The 17,037-nt window shown below is 42.4% G+C and overlaps 1 protein-coding gene across 3 annotated transcripts in view; it reads right to left on the bottom strand.

The window, feature by feature from the left end:
- LGR6 (leucine rich repeat containing G protein-coupled receptor 6) overlaps nt 1-17,037 on the bottom strand; it is a 160,892-nt gene that overhangs the window by 101,103 nt on the left and 42,752 nt on the right. For all 3 annotated transcript variants that reach the window (XM_069074571.1, XM_069074572.1, XM_069074573.1), the window contains exons 2-3: nt 13,603-13,674; nt 7,967-8,038 (exon numbers count right to left, since the gene is read on the bottom strand). In XM_069074571.1, coding sequence (XP_068930672.1) covers nt 7,967-8,038; nt 13,603-13,674 — 144 coding nt within the window. The remainder of the gene's footprint in view (nt 1-7,966; nt 8,039-13,602; nt 13,675-17,037) is intronic.

Here is a 17,037-nt window from a genome sequence, read left to right as displayed (position 1 = left end):
GTTCCTCATTGGTGTTCCAACCTGATCCCTATCAATTGCCACCCATGGGGTAGGTGAGCCAGACTCAGTGAAAGAGGAAGGAGCTCTGAGGAAGAGACAGGAGGTGGGATGTGCCAGGAAAACTGCCGCTTCCACAGTGACCACCACCCCTTCTCAGACAGCCGAGGACCTTGAGTGCAAGAGCCCCGGAAATAGCAGGGCTTCCAGACCAGCCCCCTGTAGCCATCAGCCAGGGACTCAGCCTTTCTGAATATGAGACCTGGCAGTCACTTCTTCATGGGCTGCAGGCTTTGCATTTTCAGCAGCCATAGCTACCGAGGACCCAGATAAGACATTTTTCACTACCAAAGTCCTAGGCACTGTCAAGTGTTTCAACACCAGAAATGGATGTGGTTTTGTCAGTGGAAACAGTATCTTAAAAGATGCTTTTGGTAGCAACTGTACCCTAAGGACCATGGGACCTGTGCATCTGATTGGCAGCTTGACCTCCTCTCTGTGCTGCCTCACCCATTAGAATGTGAACTCCCTGAGGGCAGGACTTGGTTTTCTATTTGTATCTCCAGCACTCAGCACTGTGCTTGGAACAAGGTAAGTGCTCAATAAAAGTTTTTTCATTCATTCATTGACCCACGATGTGACTTTCTATTGCCTTCCAGGTGATGCCCATCTTTAGTTCTTTGGAGTCAGTGAAAGCTGTTTCAGGTCTCATGACCATGGGCCATCTCCAGTTGTCCTGATTGCTGTCTGGCCATTGGACCCAGCTGGCTCTGGAGGAGAAAGTGAGGCTGGCACAGCCCTCCCTCACTCAAATCCAAGTCAGCTGCAAGTCGTGTCATCATCTCCCTGATGCCATGGTCCTCTTTGAGAATGAAGGACAAACACAACAGCCATATGGCAACACCAACAAAATGTCTGTATTGGAAATATGAACCTTCACACTGTTTTGGAAAACTTGGAGTCAGCTAGGCGATGCCATTGTGCACAGAGGGCCAAGCCCGGAGTCAGGACAACTAGTTTTCCTGGGTTCAAATCCAGTCTTAAATACTTAGTAGATGTGTGACCCTGGGGAAGTCACTTAAACCTGTTTTCTTCAGTTTCCTCATCTGTAAAAATGAGCTGGAGAAGGAAATAGCAAACTACTCAGGTATCTTTGCCAAGAAAACCCCAAATGGGGTCACGAAGAGTCAGACAGGACTGAAATGACTCAACAACAAGAAGAAAGTATTGAGGATAGGGGGCTCTATCCTCCCACCCAAGAAGCAGTGTGGTTCAGTCGAAAGAGCACTGACACTGGAGTCCATGGGCCCAGGTTTGAAGCCTACTTTTTATACTTATTATCTATATGAACTCAGGCAAGAATACTAATACTAATAAAAGCTAGCATGTGTGCAGCACCACTGTATTAAGGGAGTTACAAATATTACCTCATTTGATCCTCCACAACAACCCTAGGAGGTATGTGGTAGTATGACCCCCATTTTACAGTTGAGTAAACTGAGGCAAACAGAGGCCAAGTGACTTGCCCAAGGTCACACAGCTAGTAAGTGTCTGGGGCTGTATTTGAACTCAGGTCTTCCTGAGTTCATATCCTTCCTATTTCGTGCCCACTGTCCAGTGAGCATGAAAGTTTATCTTTATGTCTTACCTCGATTTTTGAGTCTTCAGTGCCTCAGAGGCACTTGGACAGGGTGAGTAAGGGATCTTTATTTCTAAAGAGTTTAAGCAAGAGAATAAATTCCCTTATCCCACTGCCTAATCCTTCTAGGTTGGATTAAAGGGAATCCCTGGAGACAGAGGAGAAGGGGGTAGGACAGGTTGGGCTGTAGAGCGCCTGGCAAACCCTGGAAAGGATGGGATGTGGGATCATGGGATTGGCCCCAGAGAGCCAAATTCCACCGGGATGCTGGAACTAGAGCTCCCACCCTGAACCTCGCCCGGCCCCACGGCTCCTTCAACCAAGAGCTCTGCTTGGGGAAAGGGGGTGGGCGGGCAGGCTGCGGTTTTGCTTAGTGCCTTTGATTTATTGCCTAATTCAGGCGAAGAAGAAAGGCAGCTCATCTCTAAGCTGGAGACTTAGGGAAGAGACTCGAGCCTCACATCTTCTGAAAGCCCAGCCAACAGAGCCCCACTCTCTAATCCCGGGGTGCAGGCCTCAGCCTGCCACCAACCCTCGCCAACCCTCCCGTTTACTGCTGCGGTTGGGTTCAAAATGTCCCCCCCAGGCACTGAATGTTTATTGGGAGAGAGACAGAGACAGACAGAAGCAGGAGACTGAAGGAGAGAAGAGGTTACATTTTCTCTAAACAGACACTGAGGAGCAGATAGCTCTCCAGGGGCAGAGAGAAGTTGTGAATCAGAGACTGAAAGGGACAAATACAGAGAGGACTGGGTGGGGGGGAGATGGAGAACAGAGACAGGGAGAAACTGAGAGCAAGAGAGTGAGCCTCGGGAGCAGAGAGAAATCAAGACACAGAAAGAGAAAGACTAAAAGACAGAAACGATAAAAGAAAAAGAAACAGAGATGGAGTTAGACAAAAACCGACATGAATGGAAACACATCAAGAAAAGCGAGGGTGGGCTTTGGAAGCAGACAACAGGGCAATGAACATGGAGGAAGAAGATTCTAAGTCAGGGAACTGTGGACAGGGGGAGAAGGAGGAAAGAGAAACCACTATGGGAAAGACCTAAGGACTCTTACTCTTTTTTAGTGATCAACCCGCAAGATCCTTATGGTCCTAGGAGAATTCTGCCCTGGAGGAAACTTCTCCCTCCTCAGAGAGCCTTTCTCAACCCAAAATGGGAGGCTATATGGCCATCTTTCATGTTGGCTTGTCATAAGAACTATGAGATTGGAACAGGCTGGTAGGCAATCTGAGCAGAGAATTCAATGCAACGATAAAAATTTAAGTGCTTGCTCTATGTAAAGCACTGAGGAGAGGAGAGAATACAAAACCAGCTCCTGCCCTCAAGGAGCTTATTTTCTACTGTGGGCATTCATGTTGAAGAGATAAAGAAATGCAAAATCATTTGAGGAAGGAGAGAGGACTAACAACCAGAGGGAATCAGGAAAGGGTTCTTGTAACCTAGTCCATGGATAGTTTTCAGAAACTCTGTTAACTTGTTTGTTTAGTATCTTGATAAGTGGGTTCATTAAAATTAATTTCCTTCTCAATACCATATATTTCATTTTATGCATTTAAAAATATTATTCTGAGATAGGGTCTCTAGGCTTTAGCACACTGCCAAAGGGACACCAAAAAACTATTGAGATCCCCTGATGTAGGAGGTAGCAGCACCCAGAGTTCAGCTTTGAAGGAAGTGATATGAATTCTTAGAGCTGGAGATGAGGAGGGAGTGTGTTCCAGGCATGAGTAGGGATAGTCGATGCAAAGATGTTGAGATGGAATACCAAGTTTGGGAAATACCAAGTAGGGCTATTTGGCAGGAATGTAGAGTGCACAAAGAAGATTAATGTGAAATAAGTTGGGAAATGTAGACTGAAAACAGATAATGAAGCATTTTAAATGTCAGAGTAAAGAGTTTGTATTCCACTGAAAATTTCTGAGGAGGGAAGTGACATGACCAAGTTTTAGGAAGATTTTTGACATCTGTGTGAAGAACGAATTGCATAGGGGAGAAATTCGAAGAAAGGGAGACCAATTAGGAGGCTAATTGCAACAGTCCAGCTTAGAAGTGATGAAAGCCTGAACCAAGAGAGAATAGGGGAGGTATGCATATAGGAGAATGGACAAAATTTAGCAACAAACTGAATGTAGAGAAAGAGGAAGAGGCACAGAAAAAGAGAAGAGAAGTAGAGGGGGAAGGGGACAGGGAGAAGGAAAAAGGGGAGAGGGAGGTAAAGGAGAGAGAACATTTTCAGGTTTTGGAGTGAAAAAGAAAGAGATGGTATCTTGGTTTTCCAGTATTTAAAATTTATTATCATATCAGTTGCAAGGAAAAACCAGAGGGAATCAATGCGGGCAGGGAATATAAATGTTCTTCCCAACTATGTCTCTCCTACTGAAAAGAAATGCCTAAAAGGAAAGGTGAAAGTAACTGGGATAACCAAGCCTGGAGAAGAGAAGGCTAAGAGGAAACTGACAAACAGACTTTTTTCTAGATTCTGAAAGGACATGATTGATTATACTAAGAATGGGAACCCAGCAAACTTCCTCTCCTTTTGACAATAGAACCAGGGTAATTGGGCTAAAATTATAGCTAAAGACATTGAGGTTAGACCTCAGATGAAAGAAAGGAAGAAGGAAAAACAAACCAGATTCCTTCTGTTCAGAAACATTCCTAATTCCTCTTTAGAGGGGAGGGATATGAGGTATAACTGAGAGAATACAGATTTGTTTTTTGGGCTCAGCACTGATACACATGAGAAGATACAGGTGCAAAGGTGGTCCCCAGTATGAAAAGACCTATTTCCTTTAACTAGCAAAACCCCTACTTATTATATAGCTTAAGGGGAACAAAAATAGTGGGGAAAGGTTCCCAGATACACAGAAATATTTTTAGCAACACTTTTTTTAGTGGAAAAGAACTGGAAGGAAAGTGAGTTCTCAGTGCTTGAGAAATAGCTGGAAAAATAAAAGTGTATGAATATGTAAGGGGTGGTGGTGGGATGGGGCAGTGATTAAGGTAATCACTGATTTATTGGTTAATTCTCAATCAGTGTTAGGAGATTAACAGGGCTTCCAACTTCTGAACAGGAACACTATTGATTGAATGCATAGAGAGTATGGAAGAGCCTTTATTTCTGTCTTCACAGAAAAAGGGTTTTCTATGTAAAGGATTATAAGGTGTGATCAATTGCCTGCAATTGAGGGATACTTCCTATATCAGAGTTATTTAACCTTTTTACAATCTCAGATCCCTTGGGCAGCCTAGTGAAGTTACCTCTACTCAGAGTCATATTGGGTTTTAGTATTGAAAGAAATGCTAAATTTCTGTTAGAGGCAAGTGAAATTAAGATGTGATTTTTCCTATCCAAGTTCATTGACCCCCTGAAATCTATCCATGGACTTGTGATAGAAAGACAAGGCATCCCTCATGGATCAACCTCTGAGACTAGACCCTGTCCACATGAACTTAGATATGCTTTGCACATGGCATAAGAAGGGAGTTCAAGGATACTGTTCTGAACTCTGACCTCCTATGTCAAGGAAAGAGGATTTTGAATTCTAAAGACAGCCTTTTCATTGGTGTTCCCACGTCTGGAATTCTCTCCTTCCTCATCTCCATCTCCTGTTTCCCTTGCTTCCTTCAAGTCCAAACTAAAAATTGATCTTCTATGGGAATCCTTTCTTGGTCCACCTTAATGCACCTCTATTGATTATCTCCAATTTATCCTGTATATATCTTGTTTGTACATGTTTGCTTTCATGTTGTCTCTCCCATTACATTTGAGAGAAGAGACTGTCTTTTACCTCTTTATATCCCTAACACTTAGCAGAGTACTTGGCACAGTTGGTGCTTAATAAATGCTTATAACCGATGGAGCATGATCCCAAAATCTAACCTTCTAGACAAGAAAAAAAGAGATTTCCTGGCAGTGACAGTTTGTGGAATTGTCTCATGGGTATCCCCCAACTCTAGAACTCTGGAATTAGATTTTCTAGAGAGATTTCCCTAAGTAGTGTATTCCTTGGAGCAAAAAGGAAATACTCTGCATTGTTCCTGCACAGTATCCTACTTGAAGAGCAAAGTCAGTGAACAACTTAGTAAGTGTAGCAGGTCTGGAAGAAAGAAGATTGCTTTTTCAGTAGCCCCCAAAGTATGTTTCATTTCCAGTGAAGTCTAAGCCACAGGGTGGCACTATGGATTTGGAAGGGACCCTGTAAGAGAGAAAGATTTCACCAGAATTTTAGGGTATTGCTCTGATAGTAATCCCAAGTTTAATTCCTTTCTGGCAGGAGCTACCAGGTGATTTGGGTGAATTTCTTATCTGTTCATAGGTTCTCTTGGTCCTTCACTTCTTTTGCATTTTCTATGGGGGCTGAAACAAAGGTTCTTCCATACTCTGTATGTATTCAGACAATTGAGTGCCTGTCCAGAAACTGAGAGCCCTGTTGCTCTCATTTGGAGAAACTAGGATATGCCATATTTAAATATGCTTCTGAAGTATTCCAGATGGAGGCATTGCATCAAGGAAAGAAAATTACCCTCATGGATCAGCCTCCAAGGCCAGACCCTGTCCCCATGAGCCTAGAATGCTTGGGAAGGCTGAGCCACAGGTTAACAAATGTAATAATGTCTGCAAGACATGATGAATAGGAAGAATTCTTAGAACTTGGAAAGACTTGTAGGAACTGGTGCAGATTGAAGTAAGCAGGACCAGTAGAGCAATTTATACAATGACCACAATAATGCAAGAGAAAACAACACTACAAGACATCATAGCTCTGCCCCATCATGACTTCAAAGGTCTGATGATGAAGCATACCTCTCTCTTCTCAGCAGACAGGTGGTTGTAGACAATAGGTGAAGAATAAGGAATACCTTTTCAGACACGATGACTGTGTTGACTTGTTTTGCTTAACTCTATTTGTTACAAGGGAGAGTTCTGTTGAAGTGTTGAGGTAGGAGAGGAAAAATGTAATGAACATGTTTAAATATTTTCAAAAGACCTGACTTTAAAAAAAAACAAACTTTATTTACAAAAAATTTAATCTTCTCCCAAAATGTCAGGGGAACATTATTCATGTTTGCTACTGTATGTTCTCAAGCTTATATGAGTGCCGAAAGTGAGGAAGATGCGGTAAAGGTCATGTATGATGGGAATATGAGGTGGGTCATTTTCCGGAGATATTAAAAGAAGAGGAAGCTGACATCATGTGGATTGGATCCTCTATCATTAATTAACAAAAAGACATGAATCCAGGGAAACCATGCAGTCAGTGGAGTAACAAAAAAGAGGATTCTTCCCTTTACCAAGGAATGAATTGGAATATTAATTTATAGCTTATTAACAACCTGAATGACAATCCTTGTCATGTGCACCTCTTACCTGTGTATATGCCTATTTTTCTTCTTCTTTTTTTTTGCTTTTTAGAGGGCAGTTGGGGTTAAGCAACTTGCTCAAGGTCACACGGCTAGTAAGTGTTAAATGTCTAAGGCCGGATTTGAACTCAGGTCCTCCCGACTACAGGGCCAGTGCTCTATTCCCTGCGCCACCTAGCCACCCCATATGCCTATTCTTCTTGTAGACTTTAAACTCCTTTATTTTTTCTCCTTAAAAAAACACAATCTTTTTTTAATATTCCCTTCATTTCCAAATATGCCTCTTCTCCTCCCCTCCCCTGACATCTATCTCTTGTAACAAAGAATTTCAAAAAGCAAAAGGAAAAATAAAATAGCCCCTTAAAAGTGCCTAACCCAGGGGCGGCTAGGTGGCACAGTGAATAGAGTACCGGCCCTGGAGTCAGGAGGACCTGGGTTCAGATCCGGCCTCAGACCCTTGAAACAAAAATAAACTAGTCGTGTGACCTTGGGCAAGTAACTTAACCCCAATTGCTCTCCCCTCCCCCTCCAAAAAAAAGCAAAAAATTAAAATTAAAAATATAATTTTTAAAAAGTGCCTAACCCATCAACAAATCTGACAGTATATGCACTGTTTTGTACTCATAGCCCCCCACTTCTCCAAAGAACAGAAGGAAGACATTTTCATCTTTCCTTAGGTCAATCTTTGGTAGAATGTCCTTTCCTTAAAAGCAAGAATTTTTTCTTGGTTTTATATACCTACGTGCACACTACAAAATAGAATAAGAGAAATTCAAATATTTGGCATCTCTGTCAATTAAAAGTCAAACAAAAATAAGGACCAAGAAACTATGTAATAGCAAAGTAAGCAAGTGGGGAACTAGGATTTGGGAGGCACTGTTGGCTTTTGATATCAAACTTCCACCCATGGCTTGTTCAGGAACATGTGTCTCTGTGTAATATGACATACACCTATACTTACAAGATTTTCAGACTGTAGAGACCAGAAAATGCTTGTCCTGGGATGTGGGAGAGGTGATTTCCGGAGAGACGGCTGTAAAACAGAAGGAAAGAGAATATGAAGGGTTACCTGGAGGGAGGGGTGGGTTGTGTCAGTAATTACAGCCAATTCTCAATTATATGGGAAAGGATTATAGTCTTGGATCACTCACAGCATCCTATCCCTGACTTCTCAGCCGGGTTATAAGATATTGACACGATCAAGAAAGGAAGGGGTAAGGGATGGGGGGTCTGGGAGAGAGAGACAAACAAACAGAGATAGAGACAGAAAGAGAAGACAGAGAGTGAGTATATATGTTAAGTATGTGTGTTCCCCCTGTTGCATTCCCAAAGCCAATATGTATATGTCCAAAACCAAATATGGTAAACTTTCATTTATCCAGAGGTCTCAGGGAAATGGGCTGTTCTAGTCAATTTAACATTCTGACTCATTGAGAGTTATCATACTCACCACACAAGGAGTGCCAATTTTCAAAGGATACAAAGAAAAATGCACTCAGTGTGAAAACTTTAAATATACTTTAAATATAATTTAATCTTTAATGATTCAGAAGGCATTTATTGATCTTGCAGAGCCTCAGAGAGATTACTGTGACCACAGAACAATAAATACTGTTAGAACTGGAAGAGACTCTAGAGATCAAGAAATCTAAACCCTACATCTTGCAGTGGGGTAAACTGAGGCCTGGAGGGGGAAATGACTTGTCTAAGTAAATTCTTACTGTTTTAAAAAGGAGTTAATTTTCAGGCTGCTTTATTAATAACCACTGATAATAGAATATTTATTTTTATATTTATCATGAAAACATTTTTCCTACTGACCTTGTGATTTCATTGATGTAGGAGGCTTATAAGTGAGGAACTTCCTTTACCAATATAGACTGATACATTATCTGAAATTTACAGTTTTTAGAGAATTGCCTGGAGCCTTGAAGGTAAGGTGATTTGCCCAGGGTCACACAGCAAATATGTAGCAGAAGTGAGACTTGGAAACCATATTGATGGGGAGAGGGGAGTTATATTGTGGGAAATGTAATCTGGTTATCTGAGTTTCTAGATGTGAAGATTCTGAATAAATGGGAATTTGATATAAAAGTGACCTTTGGAGGAATCATAGCTTAGAATCAACTCAATTCAATAACTTTATTAACCAACTACTATGTGTGCAGAGCACTGGGTTAGATGCCTAAAGAGATACAAAATGTAGAAGGCACATTCCTTGCTCTTAGGATTCATTGAAGCCCCACTCAGGCATTTAATAAATGACTGCTATTTGACTGGTTGAATGAATGAATAATGTAGAAAATGAGGCCTTCTGCTATTCCCTAACTATGTCACATTCCTTAGTCTTTCCTCCAATTAGTTAAACATATTTTATAATGAGAGTTATAATGAGGGTTACCTTAGTAAGTTACAAAAAGACTACTGTTTCAGGTGCAAGTTTGACTAATGGCCACTGGGGTGGTGGAAGGTCTGTGATTCTCTAAGCCTTGACTTTAATAACAACAACAATAATAATAATAAAAAATGATGGTTATTATAATGAATAGCATTTTTATAGCACCCACTTAACACTAGTCACTGTGTTAAGTGATTTACAAATATTATCTGATTTTACTTTCACAAGAACCCTGAGAGATAGGTGCTATTATTATCCCCATTTTTACAGATGAGGAAACTGAGGCAAATGTTACTGGTCATTCTTGTTCACCGCCCCAAAATGTCCTTTTACCACCTCACATCTTCATGACTTCCTTCAAGATGGTGGATAAAGACTGTTCTCTTTAAGAGGTCCAGTGAGAAAGTACTGAACCTGGAGTTATAGACCTCAGGACCAATCCTTTGCTTTGCCACTTAGTACCTAAGTAGCATTGGTCAAGTTGCTTAACCCCTTTGGGTCTCAGTTTCCTCAGCTGCAAAATGAGGAGGTTGGAATATATGACTTATAAGGACCATCCTACTTCTAGAGTTCTTTTTATTTTTTTTAAGCAATCAGGGTTAAGTAACTTGCTTAAGGTTATGGCCAGTTATTTCTGGGTGTGGTGCTGAGTGTCTGAGCCCGGGATTTGATCCCCAGGTCGTCCCAACGCTGGAGCCGGTGCTCTTACTCGCTGAGCCACCTGGCCACCCCTAAGCAATTGGGGTTAAGTAACTTGCTCAAGGTTACACAGCCAGGTGTTTCTGGGTGGGTGCTAAGTGTCTGAGCCCGGGATTCGATCTCCAGGTCATCCCAACACTGGAGCTGGTGCTCTTACTTGCTGTGCTACCTGGCCGCCCCTAGAATTCTTATAATATCATAAGATGCCTTCACTGGATAACCCCCAGTCACACTCTTTTACCCCAAATCTCCTTTAATTCAATTCAACAGTTTCTGAGCAAGTAACATATGCAAAGTATTGAGCTATTGGTGGGGATACAAAACCAAAAAAAGGGCCCTTGCCTGTAGGGAAAGGACATTCTACCAAGCCTGGCCTAAGAAAAGATGAAAATATGTCCTCCCTTCATTGCAAAAGTAGAGGACTGTGGGTATATAATATTACATATACGGTCAGATTAGCTGATGGGTTGAATAGTTTTGAGAGGCTATTTTCTTTTTTGCTCTTTTTATTCTTTATTGTAAGAGATGTCTGTCAGGGGAGGGGAAAAGAAGGAACATGTTTGGAAATAAAAGGAACTTTTTGAAAAAGGGTTTTATTACGAGAAAAATCATTTTAAAAAGAGCTTGCAGTCTACCAGGAGGACAAACATGCACTCAGATAATTATGTAGCACAAAACATTTATACAAAATAAACACAAGGTAATTTCTGGAGAGAGTACTAATAACTAGGGGAATCAGGAAAGGCTTCCTGTAAGAGATGAGCTCATCCTCAAAAAGAGAAAGGGCATCTAAGAAGTTGAGCTGAGGAAGGGGAGCATGTCAGACATGAGAGAAAGGTATCCCATACAAACACGGTGCTGGAAGATTAGATGTCATGCACAAATAAAGCAAGGATTCCAGTTGCATTAGAAGGCAGAGTGTACAAGGATAAGGCACAGAAAATGAGTGTGGAAAGACAGGTTGGAGCCAGACTATAAAGTGCATTGAAGGCCAAAAAGATGAGTTTGCATTTTATCCTAGAGATATCAGAGAGGATCTTGAGTTTCCCGAGCATGGGAGTGTCTTGGTCTGCCCTGTCCTTTAGGAATATCCCTTTGGCTACTGTGGAGAGGGACCATTGGAGGGGGGGATTAGAAGCAGGGAGTCCAACTAAGAGTCTGCTACAACAGTCTGGGTAAAAGATGGCAAACACCCACACTGCCATCATGGCAGACACAGGAAGAAACAGGACAGGAATGATAGAAAAGTGGTGGGTGTGGAATAGACAAGGGACACCTGAAATTAATAATCTGCATCTTAATATTCACTGACTTATTTTTCAATGTCAAAATTGTTTCCTGTTTCCCTTTTGTTAGTTTAGCCTCTCCAAGTGGATTATCATATTTCAGAACTGGAATATACCACAACAAACCAAGTCCAACCCATGCCCCAAGAAGACTCCTACTATAACTGACATGTTAAATGGTTGCCCACAATTAGCTTAAAGACTCCAATGAGGGAGTCTATCTCTACCCACTATCTCCTGAGGCAGACCAATCCATGACAAGGCATTTGACTGAGAGACTCTAATGTAGGGATGAGGGCAGCTAGGTGACTTGGTGGAGAGAGCCCCAAGCTTGGAGTCAGGAAAACCTGAGTTCAAATATAGCCTCAGACACTTAGCAGTTGTGTGACCCTGGGCAAGTCACTTAACCCTGTTTGTCTCAGTTTCCTCATCTGCAAAATGAGCTGGAGAAGGAAATGGCAAACCACTCTAGTATCTTTGCCAAGAAAATCCTCAAAGGGTCCCCAAGGGACATGACCGAAAGTAACTAAAACAACGAGAAGGATACAAATTCTTTTTTTTTTTTAATAATTTTTTTTAAAGCAATTGGGGTTAAATAACTTGCTCAAGGTTACACGGCCAGTTATTATTTCTGGGTGTGGTGCGCCCAGATTTGATCCAGGTCATCCCGACACTGGAGCCGGTACTCTTACTCGCTGAGCCACCTGGCCGCCCCTAAGCAATTGGGGTTAAGTAACTTGCTCAAGGTTACACGGCCAGGTGTTTCTGGGTGGGTGCTAAGTGTCTGAGCCCAAGATTCGATCTCCAGGTCTTCTCAACACTGGAGCCGCTGGCCTTACTATGCTACCTGGCCGCCCCTAAGGATACAAATTCTAATGTTGCAAGATGATGTGTCACTTTCTCTGGAAGAATGTGGGTGATATATTTTTAATAAAAATACTATGTACGATACCTCTTCTAGAGCTGTATCCCAAGGAGATAGTAGAAGTGAGAAAAGGACACGTATGTACAAAAATATTTATAGAAGCTTTTTTTGTGGTGGCAAAGAATTGGAAATCAAGGAGATGCCCATCAACTGGGGAATGGCTAAACAAGTTGTGGGATACGAATGTAATGGGATACTATTGTGCTATAAGAAATGAGCAGACGGACTTCATAATAACCTAGAGATACTTACATAAACTGATGCTGAGTGAGGAGAGCAGAATCAGGAGAACTTTGTACACAATTACAGACACATTGTATGTGTGACTAACTTTGGTAGGCTGGGCTCCTCTCAGCAATGCAAGGTTATAAGACAACTCCAAAAGACTCATGATGGAAAGGGATATCCATATCCAGAGAAAGAACTACAGAGTCTGAATGCAGACTGAAGCAAACTACTTGTTCTCTCTCTCTCTTTTTTTTGTTTTGTTTTGTTTCCTCTTTCTCAATGTTCACTCCATTGGTTATAATCCTTCTTTACAACTTGACTAAGGTTTAATGTGCAGGTATTTGTAGATCCTATATTTGATTGCATGCCGCTGTGGGGGAAAGGGGGGAGTAGGGAAAGGGGGGGGGGAATTTGAAACTCAAGGGATTGTGGAACTGAATGTTGTAAAAAGTAAATAAATTTTTTAAAAAATATAAAAAAATGCTATGTGCTGGCATTAATAATAATAGCTGATATTGATATAGAATTTTAATGTTTACAAAGTGCTCTCCACAAATTATCTCATCTGATCCTCACAACAACCCTGGGAAATAGATGTTATTATTATCCCCAATTTACAGATGAGGAAACTGAGACAGAGAGAGGTTAAGTAACTTTCCTAGGATTAAACAACTAGTAAGTATGTGAGGCCAGATTTGAGATCATTTGCAATTGTATAGCACACTGCCTGGCACATAGTAGGCATTTAATAAATGTTTGTTCCCTTCCCTACCCCCTTCTAATTCTCAGCTTTTTCCACTGTGGCACCTAGCTGAATGAAGGAGTTCATTCAGTCACCAATATCATCTGCATTTATCTGCATTTCCTTTCTCTCCCAGCCCCTCCTTGACTTTCCCATCCTTCCTCTTGCCTGGGAATCCCCAGCTGGAGGAAGCCTAGAGCCAGCTCCCCATGGATGCCCTCTTCCAGGCCATAGTCCTGGGGCCTCCCACTTCACCAGGCTTTACCTGCTTCCGGCCCACCCTCATCTCCAGCCATGGCAAAGAGTGGCTTCTACTCACAGCTCCTCCAGAAAGCGCAGGTGAAGGAAGAGGCCGGGCTGGAGCTCAGTGAGGTTGTTCATGCTCAGATCCCTAAGAAGAAAGCAAGACAAGCACAAGGAAGTGAGGTCACTGCTGCCATGGTCACTGCTGCTGTCCAGTCCACAACCCTTGCCTGCCCATGGCCTCTGATTGGTGAGTTTTCACTGATTTTACCTAGTCCCAGGCTTATCATTCCTCTTCTTTGGCATCTCCAGGCTTCCTTCAATTGCTTCCCCTCTCCTCCCTTCCAATCCTTCTCCCCTAGAGGAGCAGTCTTCTGTTAGAAGGTAAGCTTTCTAAGGGAAACTGCCTTGATTGTTTTTATTTGTATCCCAGATCTTAGCCTAGTGCCTGACCCTTGGCAAGCACTTAATCAATGCTTTTTTTATTCATTCGTTCAGAGAGCCACAACAGGAGTTCCTATAACAAATATCACCACCTCAAATATTCGATGCCAATTAGGTATTCTAAGTTATGTGTCTTTCAGAGGCCAAAATGGACTGAGAGGCAAGACATCCTGGACTCGTTTCTATGTTTTCTCCCTTTGAGACTGTGCCTTTTTTGTGCCTCAATTTCCCCATATTCCCTTTAGCCCATCTGCCTCAGGGTCATAGAAGATCTTAGAACTGGAACAGTCCATGGAGATCATCTTAGTCAAAACCCTCATTCTACAGAGGAAGAAGCTGAAGCTTAGGAAGGTCAAGTGATTCACCCAAGGTCACACAGCTAGTTGTTAGTAGCAGAAGCAAAACTCCAACACTTTTTTTTCCCCCACTACTATGCAGTTGTGACTGGTTGAGACTGGAACAGCAGAGGGATCTGAATCCTTAAAAGGAAATGGGCTAGAGAAACTAGTGATTACTCTGCTGTCCAGCACATGTTCCTCCAAAAGATATGACTATTATGGGCAAATTTCCAAATTAATCACTCTCATGGTTTTTTTTAAAGGCTTTTTTATCTAGAATACTCCAGGGGGCAGAGGATAGGGTGAAGGAAGACTACTGGCTTCAGAAGTCATTGAAGCCTGCCCCTTTCTCCTTCTAGGTTCTTCTGTGTCTCTCTTTATGTCAATGTTTATCAAAGTAGAGGTCCTGAACCTTTACCCCACCCAGAGAGCTCAGGGCAAGCTCCAGAGATGAATTATTTGACAACCAGTTTCTATAGCAGTCTCCCAACTGAAATCACTCTGCCTTGTCCGTCTTATCTAAGATGGCAAACTGCCCCAGCCTATGTGGCTCTGTTAGCACCACCTTCCCTTTGACAAGCCCTATATTTTCTACAATAACACTCTGAGGAGCATAGCTCTGGAGGTGGAAGTGTCTCAGATCTCAGAGGCCAGCTACCCTCTCACTTTACAGATGAAGAAACTGGAGCCTCAAGAGACAAAGTGACTTGCCCCAAGGTCACATAGGCAGTAAGCATCAGAGCTGAGATTCATACTCAGATCCTCTGACTCCAGAGTGAGCACTCTTTCCCCCATAAGCCCCTGCTTACCTCTCCCAGTTAGTATGTTTCCAAAGGGAAGTTTTGGGGGCTAAAAAAAGATGTAAGTGACAGAAGAAAGTAGATGGGAGGGTCTGAGGGAAAAGTGGTTTTTCCAACCTTTTGAATCGCCTGGGGGTATGGGGTTTACATGCCTAAAGTCTGTGTTGATCTGTGAGCTACATCCTCACACAGACCAGAATCAGAAAACTGGGGTGATTTATAGGGATGAGTAGCTTTCTCTCTGTGAGCACTGCCATACGTTCATCAACATTACAAGAGGCATGGGGGCAGCTAGGTGGCACAGTGAATAGAGCACTGGCCCCGGAGTCAGGAGGACCTGAGTTCAAATGTGATCTCAGATACTTAACACTTACTACCCATGTGACCTTGGGCAAGTCACTTAACCCCAATTGCCCTGCCCTCCCCCCTCCAAAAAAAAGACCATTACAAGAGCCTTTAGGTACCTCCCAGCTTGATCTTTGTTCTAGACCAACACATGGTCCCTGCCCTCAGTGAATTTACAATAGAAGTAAGATATGCCAATGTGACTGGAATACACAGGATGCAAGAGTCATATTTAACACAAGCAATAAAGACATTTATATCTTTTTTAACTAGAATTTATTTATTTTTAGTTTTCAACATTCATTTCCACAAGCTTTTAAGTTCCAAATTTTCTCCCCATCTCTCCCCTAAACCCACCCCAAGATGGCAAGCATACTGACTACTCCTTCCCCTAGTCTGCCCTCTCATATATCCCCCCTGTTCCTCCCCTCCCCCCCTTCCCCCTTACTTTCTTGTAGGGCAAGATGGATTTCTATACCCCAATGCCTGTATATCTTATTTCCCAGTTGCATGTAACAACAATTTTTTAACTTTTGTTTTTAAAATGTTGAGTTCCAGATTCTCTCCCTTCTTTCCCCTTCACCCACCTCCACTGGGAAGACAACTCAATACAGGTTATACATGTGTAGTTATGGCAAACAATTCCATAGTAGTCATGTTGTGAAAGACTAACTATATTTCCCTTCATCCTATCCCACCCCCATTTATTTTATATTCTCCTTTGACACTGTCCCTTTTCAAAAGTGTTTGCTTTTGATTACCCCTTTCCCCAATCTGCCCTCCCTTCTATCATCCCCCCCCCCTTATCTCCTTTCCCGCTACTTTCCTGTAGGGTAAGATACCCAACTGAGTGTGTATATTATTCCCTCCTTAAGCCAAATCCAATGAAAGTAAGGTTGACCCATTCCCTTTCACCTCACTGCTCTCCCCCTCCATTGTAATAGTTTTCTTTTAAGACATTTATATCTTAAACCACACAAGTGTTCCTCCATATAGGAAGAGCACATTTTTAGGAATGGGGAACTGGGAAGGTAACCATCGGAGTGTCATTCAATTCAAGAAATGTTTCTTAAGTTCCTAGCATAGATGATAGAGAAGAAACTAAACAATCCCTGCCCTCAAGGAGCTTACATTCTCCTGAGTAGGGTTCAATATATACACACATAGGTAGCTGTAACACAAGGTATATAGGCATGGGAGCAAAGAAGAAATCTGGACAGAGGCACTAGGATTATCTGAAGGCAGAGGAAACCTTTTTAGCTTAGATGGATTAGGAGAGGCACCTAAGTTCAGCCTTAGAGGAAGACTGGGATCCTGCAAGGTGCTGAGGAGGAGGACTTTATGGAAGTGGTAGGATGTCAAGCTCTGTTTGAATTAGGAAATAGGGCACCTGGGTGGGTGGGTAGGTACTCGGGAGAAGGGACAGGAAGTATCGTACAAGAATGCCCACTGATATTCTCCCTGGCAGAATCCTCCCTAGAGGAACAATCCCTGAGTACCTGCAATGACACACCTGGGTACCCCTTGGCATCACACATGGAAGTGCCAAAATTCCATGTACAAGAAGGGAGACGAATTGATCTG

Source organism: Petaurus breviceps, unplaced genomic scaffold, assembly GCF_028583685.1.
Source record: "Petaurus breviceps papuanus isolate PSGF00001 unplaced genomic scaffold, PetGlider_PUasm1.0 90895, whole genome shotgun sequence".
Classification (NCBI taxonomy): domain Eukaryota; kingdom Metazoa; phylum Chordata; class Mammalia; order Diprotodontia; family Petauridae; genus Petaurus; species Petaurus breviceps.
The sequence above is the reverse complement of the archived record's forward strand: the minus strand, read 5'-3'. Positions and strand labels throughout refer to the sequence as shown.